We start from the raw sequence: 20,332 nt of genomic DNA on the forward strand, positions 1-20,332 counted from the left end.
TAAAGTGTTACTAAACCCAGTGCAATCACTATATATGATCTCCCACAGTACTCAGAACATGGAAATGCAATTATTTTAGTAAATATAAACCGCTAAATACCTTTTCTCATCAGCAGTATACAACAGTCTTATGACTTCTATCAGTGCCTGGTTAAAGCTTGTAGGAGGAGTTTTCATTCTGCTCTGACTGTCCTATCAGGCTACAGGACCCCTGATTATCTGTCTGGACAGCGCTAATTGGCCCTGTACTGATCACATGCACCCTCCCAAGAAAATATAAACTCTCTAGCAATACACACCAAATTGAGCATGTGCAGAGTGTCCCCAAGGCTCTGTACTATCAGGAGATAAATTGGGCACTCTGGAAGAAGGGGAAGGTCAGAGAAGACAGGACCAAACAGCCTTTTTACACAATGCACAGTGAGTATAACAAGCATGCTTTACGGCATATACAGACTGATTTTACTGTTGTGCGTTTAGTAACACTTTAAGGGACTGAACTTTTGTAAAAGATAAATGTTCAATTAATCTAAACCCATTGGATTAATTTTAGGAAACTATACCAATGGGGATAAATGATAAATAGGAAACGGAAGAAGAAAAAAGTGGTTGGCCATCTGATTGCCATAAATTTATTTTAAAAAGCACTTTACTTATGACTTCCTTGAAAGAATCAACAGGTTTTAAGTTAGAAACAGAGTTACAACCTTTCCCATAAAAAAAAAGGACACTGGAACCCAAATATAATACCATCAATGAAAAGCTGGGCCTTCTGTTGGTTTTGGTAAATAAAGCCTAACACTAGGATTGATTTAACTTTAAATAGCTTGTTTGGTGCAAGCTGGTTCAAACCAACTATTTCCTTCACTAATTCATGCACTTGCTGGAAGCACTGTATGTACTTTATGTAGTATCAGCTTAATACAGTATAGAGCACTGTGTTCTGCCAGCAGGACAGGAACTTCCCATAACAAAAAGGAGTGTAAAAAAAATTTTTTTTACAAATACTTATCTGAAAAGTGTGGCATGCATTTGTATTTAGCCCCCTTTATTCTGATACCCCTAACTAAAAGTGGAACCAATTGCCTTTAGATGTCACCTAATTAGTAAATAGAGTCCACCTGCGTGTAATTTAATCTCAGTATAAATACAGCTGTTCTGTGAAGCCCTCAGAGGTTTGTTAGAGAACCTTCCTGAACAAACAGCATCATGAAGGCCAAGGAACACACCAGACAGGTTAGGGTTAAAGTTGTAGAGAAGTTTAAAGTAGGGTTAGGTTATAACAAAATATCCCAAACCTTGAACATCTCACAGTGCACTGTTTAATCCATCACCCGAAAATGGAAAGAGTATGGCACAACTGTAAACCTACCAAGACATGGCCGTCCACCTAAACTGACAGGCCGGGCAAGGAGAGCATTAATCAGAGAAGCAGCCAAGAGGCCCATGGTAACTCTGGAGAAGCTGCAGAGATCCACAGCTCAGGTGGGTGGGAGAATCTGTCCACAGGACAACTATTAGTCGTGCACTCCACAAATCTGGGCTTTATGGAAGAGTGGCAAGAAAAAAGCCATTGTTGAAAGAAAGCCATACGTTTGCAGTTTGCGAGATGCCATGTGCGGGACACAGCAAACATGTGGAAGAATGAGACCAAATTTCACTTTTTGGCCTAAAAGCAAAATGCTATGAGTGGTGGAAAACTAACACTGCACATCACCCTGAACACTGCATCCCATCATGAAACATGGTGGTGACAGCATCATGTTGTGGGGATGCTTTTCTTCAGCAGGGACAGGGAAGCTGGTCAGAGTTGATGGGAAGATGGATGTAGTCAAATACAGGGCAATCTTAGAAGAAAACCTGATGTGCAAAGCTGGTAGAGACATCCTAAAAAAGACTTGCAGCTGTAATTGCAGGTTCTACAAAGTATTGATTTAGGGGGGCTAAATGCAAATGCATGCCACACTTTTTCAGATATTTATTTGTATAAAATTTGGAAAACTATTTATAATTTTCCTTCCACTTCACAATTATGTGCCACTTTGTGTTGGTATATCACATAAAATCCCAATTAAATACATTTACGTTTTTGGTTGTAACATGACAAAATGTGGAACATTTCAAGGGATATGAATACTTTTTCAAGGCAGTGTAACTAATGCTGCCAATATTGGATTTGGTGGAGATCGTGATGTCACCACTGTGGCACCTCGTCCATTCAAAGAATGCTTAGCTTTGCAAAATGCAAAGTGTTCTCTGAATGGTGCCCGTGCTCAGCAGGCAACCTGAGCAGCTGCTTGGCACAGGATCTGGAAGCCAGCGGCAATCACTTTAGTAGCAGTGTCTACTACAGTGATTTCCAACTTCCACAGGGATCTTCCAGGTATGACACATGCATACTTACATTGGTCCAACATAACTGTCAGGACGGGTCTCACATTATAAACAAGTAAACACAAGAAAATACAATGATATTTTTATTATATACATAAATAAAATGTGACCTTGAAGCTGCCTTGGCATGTTCTTCTTTTTTAGGTCTTCTTCATCACTATCACTCCTAAATTAATAGAAATAAAATGACTACCCATGTTTACTTGAATCAAAAAGTTAGATAACCACTAAATTCATAATACTGTTTATTTAATTACCAACTGCAAAGCATATATTAAAGTCCTACTCCAGATACAGCAAAAAGTATCCCACACTGTAAAAGTTAAATGTTTGCCAAAGCAGAACTAAACCCTCCTATCATTTACAGCCAAGGACGCTACCATCTTAGCCTCTGTTTGATCTGCAGTTGCCATAATGTTGCACATGTAATTAGTTATGATACCAGCCAATAGATGGCTTGGCAGTTCAGTTGATAGCACAAGCAAATGTAGCAATTATCATTCATGCCATGTCTTGAATTTAACTGTTTTGGGGAAAGTTAAAATTGATGGGTTTAGTTCCACTTTAAAGTAGAACTAAACCGACCTAAACTTTACAACCAAGGAAGTTGCCATCTTAGTCTCTGTTTTATTTGCAGTTGCCATGGCACTGCACATGTGATCAGTTATGACACCTGCCATTTGATCGATGGCTGGTCAGTTTGGTTGATGGCAAAAGCAAAGGTCACAGTTATTATTCACGGCATGCCTTGAATTTAATTGTTTTGGGAAATCGATGGGTTTAGTTCGTCTTTGCGTTGAGCCCCATTGCAAAGGTTTTTTTTTGTGCATTAACTTGGGTTTTAAAATTCATAACAACAGTCAAACTGTAACTCTAAATTACAATGAACGAAACATTGCACATATGGGGCATGTTCACAAAGCTTTTCTCAGTGTAGTACATAACATGTGTAAATTCCCTCCTAGGCAAAGCTCGCCAACTGTTCTGGATATTTTATAGATAGGCAACTCCTATCCTCATATTGATTAGTGGTTCCAAATTAATAATAACTATTGCAGTAGGGAACAGACACAAAAGATACACTCAGCATCTTTCCAAAATAACTGTTCTATTTTATTTGACGCAATTGAAGGTTTTTATACACATGATTACGTACGTATCACATTAATATTACAAATGTACTTTTATGGTAACAAGGGGCATAACATAGGCAGGCCAAAATCTAATGAGGACTCGAAAGAATGCAAACATGTAATGAAAACATTATTAGTGCTGTGTGCATAGAAACACAAATAATATACAGAACAAATTTTCTTTACACACGTTTAAAGCTGTCTGAGGGTCATTTCACATGGGCGTTCCGTATGTCTGTTTTTCCTCCATCCGTTGTCGGATGAAAAGCGGACATACATGTATGTCAAAGGTGAAAATACTGCACTGTCTAGTAAGCTATTCTACTAAGAGATAGTATGATGAGTAGTAAGTCTTGCTGCAGCTTCAATGTGGGATACACACAATATAGCAAATACAAAAATGGTAAGCTGCACTAAGTGAGACTATAAAGGTATGGTAATATATGTCCACATATATTCAATGTCTATATCAGATGGAGGATATAATCACTCCCAATTAGACGGTAGGATACACCAAAGTACGTGGTTTCAAAATATAACCATATGAATTAAAATAATTGAACATGAGTGTAAAAACTGGATGAAAACAAATGAGTTACACAATATATGTCTAGGCTGAGAGTCCTCTGGGAAATTCACATCAACAGAAAGTTCTTGAAAAACAGATTCCACACTTAAGTGGTGTTCCCACTTGCATAGGGTATTCTCAGTTCGCTGATTAAAGGTGACTTCAAACGAAAAACACCCAAGAAATAGTGATAAGTTTGGAATAGAAAGGTTCCTCCACCTGAGAAACTACTGCTGCTTACCAGCTGTATTGATCTCTTTTTAGGGAGATCGCATCCGCCTGTGGCTTATACCCCATCCAGGGTCTCTATGCTTTTCAGCCAGACACCTCCTCTCCTTCGCTAAAGTTATCCTTAAATAGCCCACGGTCAGCAGTTCCCCGCTCACGTAGCAGGCTCGGTCCGGTCCCGGGAGGAAACAAGCTCTTTTACCTTTTGTACCACCACCCCCTCCCTTTAGAATGTAAGCTCTACGAGCAGGGCCCTCCTGTACCTTTTGTATTGAAATGTACTGTAATTGTGTTGTCCCCCCTATACATTGTAAAGTGCTGCGTAAACTGTTGGCGCTATATAAATCGCGTATAATAATAATAATAATAATAATATATTACCATACCTTTATAGTCTTACTTAGCACAGCTTACCATTTTTGTATGGACATACATGTATGTCTATGGGCTTGCGGACGTTAGCGGATGATCATCCTCTGACATCCCCTGACATCCGCCTCCATTAAGTTCCACTTTTTGAGATGGAAGAAAACCCGTTTAAAAATCAGAACGGACGAAAAACAGATGTTAGCGGACGACATCCGCTTACATCCGATCCACTGACATTGATTTTTAAACCATTTGTTCCCTCTTTAAACACACTGTATATAGGTGGTTGCTAAGGAGGGGGCCGGGAAGCCAGCTGCTGCATCCTTAACCACTTGCCTACCAGGCCAATTCTGACATTTCTCTCCTACATGAAAAAATAATCCTTTTTTTGCTAGAAAATTACATAGAACCCCCAAACATTATATATTTTTTTTAGCAAAGGCCCTAGAGAATACAATGGCGGTTGTTGCAACTTTTTATCTCACACAGTATTTGCACAGGAATTTTTCGAACACGTTTTTTTGGGGAAAAAAACTGTTTTGTGTTTTAAAAAAAACCAAAACAGTAAAGTTAGCCCAATGTTTTTGCATATTGTGAAAGATGAAGTTATGCCGAGTAAATAGATACCTAACATGTCACGCTTCAAAATTGCACACGCTCGTGGAATGGCGCCAATGTTTGGTACTTAAAAATCCCCATAGGCGACGCTTGAAATTTTTTTACTGGTTACATGTTTTGAGTTACAGAGGGAGTCTAGGGACAAAATGATTGCTCTTGCTCCAACGTTCGCGGCGATACCTCACATGTATGGTTTGAACACCGTTTTCATATGTGGGCGGGACTTACGTATGCGTTCGCTTCTGCGTGCGAGCACACGGGGACAGCGGCGCTTTAAAAAAATTTTTTTTTGTTTTTTATTGTTAATTATATTTTCTTTTTTTTTATTTTGACACTTTTTCGAAAAAAAAAAAAAATTGATCACTTTTATTCCTATTACAAGGAATGTAAACATCCCTTGTAATAGGAATATGACATGACAGGACCTCTTGATAGTGAGATATGGGGTCAATAAGACCCCACATCTCACCACTAGGCTGGGAAGCCAGAAATAAAAATAAAAATAAAACGATCACTGATTCCCAGCCGAAGCGGCGCCGTTTCTTTGAATGGAGAGGCCGGGCGTGACGTCATAACATCACGCCCGGCCTCCGACGATCATAGAGACTCCGGCGAACCATCTGGTCCGCCGGAAATCTCTATGATCTACATCCGGCACCGGCGGATCCGCTCTCTGCTTCACCGATCATAATGGTGAGTCGGAACAAGCACCGGAGGGCGGCGGGAGGGGGCGTCTCATATAAAGTCCACGACGTGGTTAACAACCGATGAGTCATCAGCTGTCATAAAATTTCTGGTAAAAATTAAATTGCAAAAGAAATGGCATGGGGTCCTCCCCCTCCAGGTCCACACCAGGCACTTCGGGTTAAGTATGGATCTGGAGGGGACCTCCCCACGTCCCCCTCAAAATCAATGCCAGACCCTTATCTGAGCAAGCAGCTCGACAGGTCAGGAAAGGGAAGGGACAAGCAAGGGCCTCCCCTCCTGAACCATACCAGACCGCATGGCCTCAACATGGGGGGATGGGTGCTTTTGGGCATTGGGGGCTCTTGCCCCCCCACCCCAAAGAACCTTGTCCCCATGTTGATGGGGCCAAGGGCCTCTTCCTGACAACCCTGGGCTGTGGTTGTCGGAATCTGCAGGTGGGGGACTTATCGGAATCTGGAAGCCACCTTTAACAAGGGGGCCCCCAGATCTTGCCCTCCCCCCTATTTGAATGGGTATTGGGTACAGTGTACCCCTACCTATTTACCCCAAATAGCAGGGAAAAATAAAAAAAAACAAGAGCCGGTTTTTGACAAGTCCTTTATTAAAAAAGAAGCCCCGAGTCGTCTTCTCCTGGTGCTGTTTTCTTCCAGAGCCATCTTCTCCCAGTGCCGTCTTCTCCCAGAGCCATCTTCTCCCGGTGCCGACTTCTCCCTGTGTCGTCTTCAACCGATGCCATTTTCTTTTTGTGCTGTCTTTGCACCAAGCTGTCTTCTTGTGCCATCTTCTCCCGGAGCTGTCTTCTTCGCCACCGGTTACCCGCTAAAAAAAAGGCCACTCTTCTCCTGAGGCTCTTACTGCGTTGTGTTGTCCCCCTCTGTCTGGCACGCCATGGGGCATGGCCACCGGATGATGTCACCCGGAGAGCCTGCCCCTTGTGATGACACGTGACCAGCGGTGAGGAAGAAGACTGCTCCAGGAGAAGACCGCACAAGAAGACAACTCCGGAAGAAGACAGCACAAGAAGACAGCTTGGGGATAAGACAGCACAAGAAGACAGCTTGGGGAGAAGGCTGCACAAGAAGACAGCTTGGGGAGACAGGGTACAAGAAGAAGACGGCACCAGGAGAAGACACCGGGAGAAGACGGCTCTGGGAGAAGACAGCTTGTGGCTTCTTTTTTAATAAAGGACTTGTCAAAAACAGCTCTTGTTTTTTTTTAGATTTTCGCTGCTTTTCAGGGTGAATGGGTAGGGGTTTGATGTACCCGATACCCATTCACATGGGGGGGCGAGATCTTGGGGCCCCCTTGTTAAAGGGGGCTTCCAGATTCCGATAAGACCCCCGCCCGCAGACCCCGACAATCACAGCCCAGGGTTGTCGGGAAGAGGCTCTTGTCCCCATCAACATGTTGTCGGCTCGGTCCTGCAAATCGCCATAGCTGTACGTCGGCTCCTTTAACAGCTATAGCAGGCGTCACCGATGCGCGTGGCTGGGGCCACGATGTCCACTGGCCACCCGCGATCACTCCACAGAGAGCCAGAACGGGGATCTGTCAATGTAAACAACCATATCCCTGTTCTGTCAAGGGAGTACAGAGAGATCGTCTGTTCCTAGTGACAGTCCACTCCCCCAAAGTTAGAAACACCTCCCAGGGAACACATTTAACCCTTTGATCGCCCCATGGTGTTAACCCCTTCCCTGCCAGTGTCATTTATACAGTAATCAGCACATTTTTATAGTACTGATCGCTGTATACATGTCCCCGGTCCCAAAAAAGTGTCAAAAGTGTCCGATCTGTCCGCCACAATGTCGCAGTCCCGCTAAAAAGTGCTGATCACCGACAATACTAGTAAAAAAAAAAAAAATTATAATAAAAATGCCATAAATATATCCCCTATTCTGTAGACGCTATAATTTTTGTGCAAACCAATCAATATACGCTTATTGCGATTTTTTTACCAAAAATATGTAGAAGAATACATATTGGCCTAAACTGATGTAATTTGTTTTTTGTTTTGTTTTTTAATATTTATTACAGCAAAAAGTAAAAAAATATTGTTTTTTTTTCTTCAAAATTGTCAGTCTTTTTTTGTTTATAGTGCAAAAATTAAAAACTGCAGAGGTGATCAAATACCACCAAAAGAAAGCTTTTGTTTGGGTATGGGGTCGCACAACCATGCAATTGTCAGTTAAAGCGTCACAGTGCTGTATCACAAAAAATGGCCTGGTCATTAAGGGGGAAAATCTTCCAGGACTGAAGTGGTTAAATGTGTGGCTAAGGGAAGGCGTTCAATTTTTGTCTAAGCAGAGAAAACTAAAAATTTTTTGATGTTTGTAAGTAGGAGGGTATAGTTCACAGTGTAGTACCTTTGTCTTCTTTCTCCTACTGACAATGCATATACTGGATTACCACATATAACAATTCTGTTTTTGAAGGCACATACCATTGAACTTCAGAAGCTCCTTCTTTTTTTTTCTTCAAATATGCCTGCAGTTGTTCTGATCGAAGACTCTGTTTTTGTTTTTCACCCAGAGTGCCATCTAAAAAATAAAATAAATAAACATACTGTATACACACATACTACTGTGCAAAATTTTTAGGCAGGTGTGAACAAATGCTGTGAATTAAGAATTCTTTCAGAAATAGAAGTGTTAGCCCGGGTTCACACCTATGCGAATTAAATGTGCGTTTCCCCACATCTAATTCGCATAGTAGGAGAATGTGACTGGCTCCCTATGGAGCCGGTTCACATATCTCCAGGGAGGCTGCGGAGCGCACTGCACAAAAACGCTGTGCGTCTTTGGCTCCGTTTCAGGGCTGAATTCAGGCATAGAATCGGCCCTGATTCGTCCCTGAAACGGGAAACAGTGACGCACAGCGCTCCTGTGCGATCCGCAGCCCGTTATAGTGTGAACCCGGGCTCAATAGTTTATCAGAAGAGAAGTCCAAATCAAATTAATATTTGGTGTGGCCACCCTTTGCCTTCAAAACAGCATCAATTCTTTTAGGTACACTTGCACACAGTTTGTGAAGGAATTCGGCAGGTAGATTCTTCTAAACATCTTTGAAAACTGACCACAGATCTGTGTATTTAGGCTGCCTCAAATCCTTCTGTTTCTTCATGTAATCCCAGACAGACTCAATTGAAACCATCACTTCCAAGACTGCTTGTTCTTCTTTATACTGAAGATACTTTCTAATGACTTTGGCTGTATGTTTGGCCAATCACACGTCTCCCTGATGGTATGGTATGATAGCTAAGTATTTGTCTGTATTTCTCAGTTATAAAAGGACACCATTGATCCTGACCAAATCTCCAACTCCATTTGCATGAATGCAGTCCCAAACTTGCAAGGAACCTCCATCATGCTTCCCTGTTGCCTGCAGACATTCATTATTGTACCAGACTCCAGCCCTTTCCAAAGAAACCGCCTCCTGCTACAGCCAAAAATTTTACATTTTGACTCATCCGTCCAGAGCACCTGCTGCCATTTTTCTATGTTTTTGTGTATACTTGAGTCTGAAACTACTGTCTAGTTAAGTATAAAATTTATAAAGTATAAAATGCTTAACTTTGAATTCCTACTGAATGATATCTTTGTGTGCAACTAAAATGACCTCTGCCACTCCAGATGCATTGAAAAACCAGGACTATAAAAACATAAGAAAAACTAAAAATTCCCTATCAAATACTAACCGTAATTTTCCTTTCCCGATGGACTCCATGGCAGCAGGATTCCCCTCCCAGTGTCTGGAGTAGGCTAGTTAAGGAACACGGCTGCTGGCTTGGAGCAAAGATTTATGGGAGTGGGGTCCTATAGGGTAGTAGTGGAGGTGGGCTAAACCCATATGTATGCCGCCATGGAGTCTGTCAGGAAAGCTATCTTTGATACATCTCCGTATACAATTTGTAAATTTTAAAAATTTTCACACATTTTAAAAATCTGCATTTCTGTAATTTAAACATTATTAAAGTGGTGGTAAACTTCTTTTTGTCACTTGTACCTATAGGTAAGCCTATAATAAGGCTTACCTATAGGCACTGTAAATATCTCCTAAACGTGCGCTGTTTAGGAGATATTTACCTTGTAGTGCACTGATGATGTCATCGGCGCATGTGCTGTGAAGAAACGTCCCTCCGCATGCGTGGGAATTACGTCACGCCACTTCGGCCAGTCACAGAGCCAGAGTCCATGGCCCCGGAAGGAGAAGGGGCAGGTAAGTGCCACATAATGGGCTAGTATGCGACGCATACTAGCCCATTATGCTTTTACTTTGCAGGGAAAAAAAGAGGAAGTAAAATCCATCAGGGTTTACTTCCTCTTTAATGCCCCAAACAATTATAGAGGTGCAGTGGAATGAATTCATTCTGTTTGTTAAATTGATTGTAAAGGCTTTTTTTTTTTAAATAACATACATTTTAAACTTACCTGCTCTATGCAATGGAATTGCACAAAACAGCCCCAAACCTCCCCTTCTGGGGTCCCCTGCCAGCACTCTAGACTCCTCCTCTTTTCTGTGTGCCACCACTGGAATTCACTTCCTATAGTTGCACATATGTGGGCTTGATCCCAAGCCAGGCTGTGTGCATCTACTGACACACACAGCGTGGCTCAGCTCTCATTTAGAGGAGTGAAGCAAGCGATACTGCTGCTGGGACATTTTTTACTTTAAAGTTATACTAAAGCTAAACATGTTTTTTTACCTTAATGCATGCAAACATTTTATATTTCTCTGTCTTCCCATTCCCTGTGTGAAGGGGAAGAGAAGAGAAAGGAGATCCAGCGCTGTGCATAGCTGCATCTCTTCTCCCCTCTCTTCCCCCGACCGTGTGTACGGGGCCTTAGAGTGTGTGTCTTGCATGGCCACATAGCCAAAACAGCAGCAAAAGTAAGAGAACTGGAGATGCTGTATCTGAATTTTCCACCTAGGGAAAACAGATTTTACCAAATATAGTGGAGCATACAATGGGAGAACAGAATTTTTAAGGGTTTTCCACTTCGTAAGGGTTGGTGGGGTTGAAGATTTCCAAATCTGCACAACTGCCTTTCTAGCATAAAAGAGTAGCAGACCTAGCATACTAGTATCCATTTATGGGCCAGGGGTTCAACAAGACTCAAGAGACAGACATCTAAGCCCAGGAATATCTGAATTTTAGTAACAGCCGCGATGAACTGCAAGATCTGAGCCCAAAAATGACTTTTCACAGGACAGGTCCAGAAGATGTGGAGGAAGTTTGCATGTAAACTGTTGCATCTCCAGCAGATGGTGGAGTGGGTCGGCTGAAAGATTCTCCAGTCTCTCTTTAAATTGTATAAGCCTATCTCCAGAACTGGACACAGTATTCTAAATTAGGTCTCACTAAAGATCTATATAGGGAAACAGGACCTCCTTCCTCCTGCTGGTGATCCCTCTAGTGATGCATCCTAGAATTCTATTCACTTTTACCACTGCCTGGTCACACTGTTTGCTCATTTTGCAATCATCTGAAATAAGCACCCCCAAACCTTTTTCTTCTGTAGTGCTGGCTAACACTGTACCCCCAATGTTGTAATCCCTCAGGGGATTCTTTTTTCCTAGGTGCATTATTTTACATTTAGAAATATTGAACTGCAGTCTCCACTGCTTTGACCAATCTTCCAGCAATGCCAAATCATGTTCCATGTTACAGACTCCTCCAGGGATATCAACCCTATTACACACCTTTGTGTCATCAGCAAAAAGACATACATTGCCCAAAAACCTTTAGTTATATCACTTACATAGAGATTAAATAGAACAGGACCCAATACAGAGCCTTGTGGTACACCACTAGTGACTGGTCTCTGTTCTGAGTGAACCCCATTTACAACCACACTCTGGTATTTATCCTTTAGCCAACTGCATATCCACTGAACCACCCATGGGTTAAGTCCTAGCTTGTACAACTTTTGTATTATATCATTATGTGGAACTGTATCAAATGCCTTGATTAAATCAAGATATGCCATGTCCACAGGCCTGGTCCAAAACACTGGTAATATAATCAAAAAATTAAATCAGAATAGTCTGACATGATCTGCCCTCAGTAAAGCCATACTGCTTTGGGTCCAGCAAGCTATGTATTTTTAGGTGATCAATTATCCTTCTTTTCAGGAGTGATTCTATTAATTTGACAACAATTGTTGTTAAACTCACTGGCCTGTAATTGCCAGCTTCTACCTTGCTGCCCTTAATGTGGATAGGTATAATATTAGCTGTCCGCCAATCATGAATTTCTTCTGTTAGAAGAGATTGATTAAAAAGATCTGTTAATGGTCCAACAACTATATCTCGAAGTTCTCTTAGAACTCTGGGATGAATACCATCAGGGCCCACTGCTTTATTAAGCTTTAACTGAGCCAGTTCCTCTTCTACCTCTGTCAATAGAAATTCTAGAAAATAACTGTCATTACTAGAACCAATAAGATTCCACAACTTGGAGGGGGCGTGGCCGAACAGAGATCCGAGCAGACGTGCCTGGGGTGAGCTCCTCCAGGCATAGAGCACACCTGGAGATATACTCACCCACTGACCAGCACTGACCCTACTTGAGCCTCAGAGAGTCCCACAGACAAGGAGGGAGCTGTTTGGGACCGAGATCGCGGCGTTCGCGCCGATCGCGGAGCTTCGGGCCGCCTGCTAGGAAAGGCCGTGGCTCCGGCCTACCACGGGGAACGGCGGCCATCTTGCTTCACCCAGAGGCCGTGCCGGCCCTGTCTCCGGCCGCTACACATGCCCTGAGATCAGATCTCCTCCTCCACAATAATTGGGGACATCCAGCCTGCTACTGGGGGCCTGTGATCCCCTCCGTACCGCTCTAGGAGGCCTGCCAGAGGGACCTGGTAAGTGATGGCGGCCATTTTGCTACACCCGGCGGCCTATTCATCTCTCCTGGGCCCAATCTGAACCCCCGCCACCCCCAGGAGTACCTTGGCCTGGCCAATTGAGACCCCCGACGGGGATATTCAGTGAACATTCACCCCAGCATGCACTTACAGTGCTGCCCTAGCTCCAGAGACTGAAGGTGGCGGCCATCTTGCTACACCCGGCAGCCCCCTGTCTCCTCTGGGCCTAATATTAGCCTCACCCACCCCCTAGGGGCACCCTGATCTGACAGACTGTGGCCCTCGACGGGACACTAGCAAGCATCTACCCCCATAAGTACGCGAACTGTCACCACGGCCCTGAACACGAGTGGCGGCCGTCTTGCTCCGCCCAAGCTGCGGTATCCACATACGCTCCTGGTATTCTTACCCCTCTGAGCCTGGATCGCTCCCTGCACAGGCACAAGAGAAGCCCAACAGGGTTGGCGCCCACCAGTGGTCCCCATCCATACAACTTTGCAGAGAAGCAGGACAGACCATGTATGGCTTAGCAATGAGCTGCTGAGCTCCGTAACTGCCCATAGCTGACAGGCTATTCTTCAGTCGTCGCACATCTTTGAAAAGCATGTCCACACACAGTGCTCGATCTACTGAGTCCACGGACCTGCAACAGGGCACAATCCAACGATACCTGCTCCGCACATTTCAGTCTGATTCCCGCACTCCCAAAGACAAGATGGCGTCCGCTCGAAACCCGGGGAAGGGCAAGCCTCCTCCCCCCACTCAGCCGGCGACAGACAGCAGCGAGGATTCGGATGACCCTCCCGTCCTACACTCGGACCTATCAGATGTGGCGTCCAGGTCTGAGACCCCTGCTGCCCTTTTTTCGGACACGGGTCCTAGAGATGTGGCCCCTCAAGCTTCAGGAGGATCGAATAGATCTGAGGCCTTGACCGTTCTGGTGGCCTTCCGATCGGAGTTTGGGTCCTGGGCGATCAAAATGGAGACCTCACTCCACAAAGACCTCCAGGCCCTCCAACAGCAGGTCTCGACTAATAAGACCGCAGTGTCTGCCCTAACTGACATTCAATCTGACCATGCAGCCCGCATCACGTCCCTTGAGCAGGCCTCCAGGGAGCACTTGCTCCGTATACGACAACATCAATTGCGCATAGAAGACGGAGAAAATAGGAGCCACAGGAATAATATACGGTTACAGGGCATACCGGAGGCCACAGCGGGTACAGACTTAAAACCTTCCATCATTGCCATCCTCAACATAGTCCTGGGCAGAGAGGCTTCATCCCCCATTGAACTAGACCGGGTGCACAGAGTGGAGGGCCGAGGAGAGAACAAAGTGACCGCCCACGCGATGTCCTCTGCAGGGTTCATTATTACACCCTTAAAGAAGAACTTATGCGCAAGGCATGGCGTTTGGGTCCCGTGGACTTTGATGGTTCTGCTATCCACTTATACCCAGACCTCTCTTGCAACACTCTCCACATGCGCTGAATGGTCCACGCACTACTAGATCTGATACGTCAAGCCGGAGCAACTTATACGTGGGGACACTCCTTCAGTATTAAGGTGACCAGAGCTGAGCACAAATTCCAACCCGGATCAACTCCCAGCCTTTTTTTAGCTTTCTGGAACAAGACCCAACTGAGGTACCGAACTGGCTGGACCTGCCGGATGACCGCATTAGGGTGCAAATACAGGACCCTCTCCCACAACGACGCAGGCAACCGAGGTCCAGATCACATTCTATAGGCCCCAGAATACGTCGGCCTACCTCCCCAGAAGCTTAAGGTACCTCTAAGACGTTGCATGAAGCCATTTCAACGTTCCCCACATGACTAGCACCCTCCTAGTGTGCTGCTCATCTCTTGTCTCCTGATCAGGTCGAGGTTTGGAATCCCCACTACCCTATTACAGAATTTTTTGGGGTTTTTTTTTCCCTTTTTACATTTTTCCTCCTTTGTTCCTCCTGATTTCAGCAAGATATGTTACGCTAGGAGACAGGATGACCTGCTCCGTACCCCAATGTCTCAGGATAGAGGGAGCAATACATTGGCAGGCCTTCTCCCTGCCCTTTGCTAGTGTATTGTACCTAGCTGGGGTTCGGGAGAGGCTAAAGGACTGCAAATTTCTGATGTTTGATTTGGTTATGCTATTATTGTGCTTCTAACATATTTTACCACACTGGCCTTATCTTTAGGTATTTAGTGGAAATGTTCCACCTGCATACAGGTGGAGGGGCCGATAGATGGACTGGATGGGTCCACAGTCTCTTGCCATTATCCACATGGACACCTCTAGCTCTCCGTATACGGTTTCTCATACACCGCTTAGTCTCACTTTAAAATGTTATTACACATTGTTACTGACTTCAGTATTATTACACAGATTTGTTTCCGGGGCCCCTGTTGGGGTCTATGGATAGCATATGTTGAAAATGTTTACTTCCCCCTTCCCATGATGTTATTTTACGGATTGATGTCTCCTCTGTGAGGGAGGGTGGGCTTGTGCGGAGTCATTTGCCCACGCGGACCGCCACCGTCCTTCACAGATGATCTGATGTGTGTTCTGCTGTTTAAATGTTTTGTTACACTGATGTGCCTCAAATAAACTACATATGCCTGTCATGCTACTGGGCTCACGGCTCAGATTCGACCTCCCACCCTCAATAGGCCGGGCACGAACAGTGCCTTTGTACGTGATTTTTCACGTGGTGTCCCATTTTCGTAGACCCCTTAGATTTGTTAGGCTCCTTATTTAGGTGTCCCCCCCTACCTAGTTCTGTCCTGGTATATTTTTGCCATCCTATAATTCCTCCCCCCCATCCCTCTTCATCCCTCTGCTGTCTCTAAGCTGACTCTCTTCTTCTCATTCCACTATGGCCCACACAGTACTATCTCATCCTCGTCTGAAATTTTGCTCCTACAATGTAAATGGCCTCAATATAGCATCCAAGAGAGGGCAAATCCTCTACCAAATGCATAAACAACAGGTCAATGTATTACTGTTACAGGAAACTCATTTCCACACGAACTCCACCCCTTCCTGCTCCAACAGGTACTTTAACAGATGGTTTCACAGTACAAACCAGTCTCAGAAAACCAAAGGCGTTTCTATTGCCTTCCACAAAACGCTTCCGATTGACCTGATAGACCAGCCCTCGGACCCCCAGGGAAGGTATGTGTTCGTAAAGTTCTCCTTATGGGGCACGAAATTCACTATTGCCAACCTCTACCTACCAAATACTAATCAAATATCGTCTGCTCTGCGGTACATGAGGATCTTGTCGGAATTTGCAGAGGGTAAAATAATCATAGGCGGGGATTTTAACGCCCCACTGGATCCACTCTTAGACTCATCAACCTCTCGCTCATCCATCTCCTTTACTAAGTTAAGGGCATTTAAACGGGCTATATACGATTTACGTCTAATTGACATTTGGCGGGTTCTGTTCCCCAAAAATCGCAACTATACCCACTTCTCACATGTCCATCACTCTTATAGTCGTATAGACTATTTTCTTCTTGACCACAGCTGTTTGGATTGGTCACCTGAATGCTAGATAGACTCAATGGTCTGGTCTGACCACTCGCCTATCTATCTGACGCTAATGATTCCCTCCACACCGGTGAGGGAGTGGACGTGGAGGCTGAATGATTCCATTCTCACAAACTCTGACTGTTCCCAAAAGGTCTCAGAAACCATTACTAATTTTTTAATAGATCGTGCATCGGACATACCTCGCTACCCATACAATGGGAGGAGCTTAAAGCTGTCCTGCGAGGAATCTTTATTCAGATGGGGACCCGCTTGAAAAAGGTTGGCTCAGTCGCAATAACCTCAGCAATGCAAAAGCTCAGAGACCTTGAGACCCAACATAAACGAGCCCCAACGGTGGTGACTCTTACAGAGGTCTCAACGGCTCGATCCCATCTCAAGGACTTATATGAGGCTTCGGCTCGTACCTATGCGGACAGACTTGCCTTACATCAGTACCGATTCCAAGATAAATGCGGTAGACCGTTAGCTCGCACCCTTCACCCAAACACGTCTTCCACATTTATACCCCAGATTCAGGCCCCCTCTGGAGAAATGCTCAGTGAGCCCTCCAAGATAACACAAACATTCCGAGATTTCTACCAAACACTATACAATCTTTTGCTCGGCGTCTCTTCTAGCCCCACCCTTACACCTGACACCGATAGACAGTCTTATATTGAGGAGACGGAGCTCCCTACATTGGACGGCGATACTGTAGAAGAGCTGGAACAGGTAATTAAAGCGGATGAGGTCTTGGGGGCGATAGCGTACACCCCGTCCGGTAAAAGCCCGGGGCCCAACGGCTTCACCCCTAAATTTTACAAGACATTTGCTCCCCTATTGTCCCCCTTCTTGACTAAAGTATTCAACTCCATATCGGAAGGCTTGGCATTTCCTCCACAAACGCTTGAAGCCCACATTACCATTATCCCAAAACCCTACTTTGTGTGCTAATTATAGGCCCATATCGTTAATTGGAGTGGACTTGAAAATATATGCCAAAATTTTAGCCACTAGATTGAAGCTACTTCTCCCCCGCCTCATACACCTGGACCAGGTGGGTTTTGTAAGTGGTCGCGAGGCAAGGGATAACACCCTGAGAACTCTGCTTCTAACCGACTATGCACGCACCCATGATGTCCCTCTATGCCTTTTGACGGTCGATGCGGAAAAGGCATTTGACCGGGTTGACTGTCAATTCCTCCAGATGTCTTTGAAACAGATAGGTCTGGGCCCCAAAATGCTATCCCGAATTATGTCCCTTTACTCCTCTCCTTCTGCTAGAATATGGGTGAATGGCTCATTATTACCTACATTTTCCATCCATAGCGGGACACGACAAGGCTGTCCTTTATCTCCCCTTCTCTATGTCCTTGTTATGGAACACCTGGCAATTGCCTTGCGCAATAACCCTAACATCTCAGGTGTATCGATAGGCCCTATTCATTCCAAACTGGCTCTCTTTGCGGATGACCTGCTAATGTTTGTAACCCAACCCCATCTATCATTAACACATATTATGCAGGAATTCACGAGGTTTTGGAAGCTGAGCAATTTCAAAGTGAATCATACTAAGTCAGAAATCCTGAACATTTCTTTATCCCAGGAGGCCCTCCGCCAAGTCTCCATTAAGTTTCCCTTTAAAACAGGTTCCACTTCCATCCATTACTTCGGAATCCAAATACCCACAGAAAGGTCCCAATTGTTCTCTCTGAACTATGCTCCCCTTCTGCTTAGAACCAAGACTGATCTATCAAACTACACGAAAAATAGGATTTTTTAAAACAGCTTACCTGTAAAATTCTTTTTGTTCGAAGGACATCACGGGACACAGAGCCACAGTAATTACTGATGGGTTATATAGGGTATCATTGGTGATTGGACACTGGCACACCCTATCAGGAAGTTCAACCCCCTATATAAACCCTCCCCTTGCAGGGATACCTCAGTTTTGTAGCCAAGCAATATAGTGTATGAGAAGACCTCTGTGTCCCGTGATGTCCTTCGAAAGAAAAGGATTTTACAGGTAAGCTGTTTTAAAAAATCCTATTTTCTTTCTTGAACATCACGGGACACAGAGCCACATTAATTACTGATGGGATGTCCCAGAGCAATGCTACCTGAGGGGGGGAACCACGACCAAGTAGGGCGCAATCAGACCTGAGGACCCTGTACCGCTGCCTGCAGCACACTACGCCCAAAGGCGATACCCTCATGCCTTCTCACATCCACCTGATAGAATCTGGTAAATGTATGAACTGAAGACCAGGTTGCGGCCTTGCAGATTTGAGCCATAGAGGCCCGGTGATGCACTGCCCAAGAAGCACCAATAGCCCTTGTGGAATGTGCCCTGATCTGAAACGGAGGAATCTTCTGTTTCAAACCGTAAGCTTGAATGATCAATTGTTGAATCCATTTAGAAATGGTAGCCTTTGACGCTGCCTGTCCTCTATTGGGACCCTCTGGCAGCACAAACAAAACATCCGTCTTGCGGATCTGAGCAGTTGCCCTGAGATAGGCCTTAACTGCTCTTACTACATCCAACGAATGTAGAGATCTCTCTTCCGGAGAACAGGGATCTGGAAAAAAGGAAGGCAGAACAATGTCTTGGTTTAAATGAAAATCGGAAACCACCTTCGGTAAAAAACTAGGATGAGGGCGCAGTACCACTCTATCCTTGTGTATAATCAAATAAGGCTCCTTACAGGAAAGGGCTGCTAATTCTGAAACTCTTCTAGCAGAAGAGATGACCACCAGAAAAATTAACTTTCTTGTCAACAAGACCAAAGGAATCTGACTTATTGGTTCAAAAGGCTGTTTCTGTAACACAGCCAGGACCAAGTTCAAGTCCCAGGGGTTTAGGGGCGCTTTAACCGGAGGATTAAGACGCATCACCCCCTGTATAAAATTTCGGACCAAAGAATGCGAAGCAAGTGGCCGTTGAAATAATACTGATAAAGCCGAGACCTGGCCCTTGATGGTACTCAAGGCCAGCTTCATCTTTAATCCTAATTGTAGAAAATCAAGAATTCTACCTATGACATATTTCCTGGGATGCCAACCTCTGGATTCACACCAGGATACATAAGCTTTCCAGACTCTATGATAAATCATCCTGGAAGCTGGCTTCTTTGCATTAATCAAGGTAGATATGACAGGACCTGAAAGCCCATGACTCTTCAGAACGTGGGTCTCAATAGCCAAACCGTCAAATTTAGCGTTTGTAAGGCAGGATGGAACACTGGACCTTGAGATAACAGGTCTGGGCGTACCGGTCGTGTCCATGGGGAACCCACCGTCATCCTTACTATTTCTGCATACCAAGTCCTTCTGGGCCAAGCGGGGGCCACCAGAAGTACCAACTTCCTTTCCTGCTTGATCCTGCGAAGGAGTCGTGGCAGTAGCAGAATAGGCGGGAATGCGTAAATCAGTGAGAACTGATGCCACGGAATCACCAACGCATCCGTCCCGCATGCAAGAGGATCCCTCGTCCTTGCCACAAATCTGTCTATCATTTTGTTGAATCGGGATGCAAAGAGATCTACATCTGGGACCCCCCATCTTTGGCATATGGCCCAAAAGACGTCGGGGTGTAGAGACCATTCCCCTGGGAGTAACTGCTGGCGACTTAGATAGTCCGTCTGCCAGTTCTCTATCCCTGGAATAAAAACTGCCGATATGCATGGCACATGTATCTCTGCCCAGACTAAAATCTGGTTCACCTCCTTTTGAGCAGCTCGGCTCCGGGTGCCTCCCTGATGATTGACATAAGCCACTGCTGTGGCATTGTCGGACTGGATCCTGACTGGGCGGCCCTGTAACCTGAGAGTCCAGGCTTTTAGGGCTAGATATACCGCCCGGATCTCCAGAATGTTGATGGGTAAGGTCCTCTCTGTCTTGGACCATATCCC

The 20,332-nt window shown here is 44.7% G+C and overlaps 1 protein-coding gene across 3 annotated transcripts in view; it reads right to left on the reverse strand.

Annotated features, from left to right (window-relative positions):
- The window catches only part of LOC141144852 (vacuolar protein sorting-associated protein 4B-like), a 146,708-nt gene that overhangs the window by 70,934 nt on the left and 55,442 nt on the right, over positions 1 to 20,332 (reverse strand). For all 3 annotated transcript variants that reach the window (XR_012244475.1, XM_073630934.1, XM_073630933.1), the window contains 2 exons: positions 8,462 to 8,558; positions 2,505 to 2,560 (listed from right to left, as the gene is read on the reverse strand). Coding sequence is in view for 2 of the 3 variants with exons in the window: in XM_073630934.1 (XP_073487035.1) it covers positions 2,505 to 2,560; positions 8,462 to 8,558 (153 nt within the window). In the remaining variant the exon portion in view is untranslated. The remainder of the gene's footprint in view (positions 1 to 2,504; positions 2,561 to 8,461; positions 8,559 to 20,332) is intronic.

This window comes from Aquarana catesbeiana, linkage group LG05 (genome assembly GCF_042186555.1).
Source record: "Aquarana catesbeiana isolate 2022-GZ linkage group LG05, ASM4218655v1, whole genome shotgun sequence".
Classification (NCBI taxonomy): Eukaryota; Metazoa; Chordata; class Amphibia; order Anura; family Ranidae; genus Aquarana; species Aquarana catesbeiana.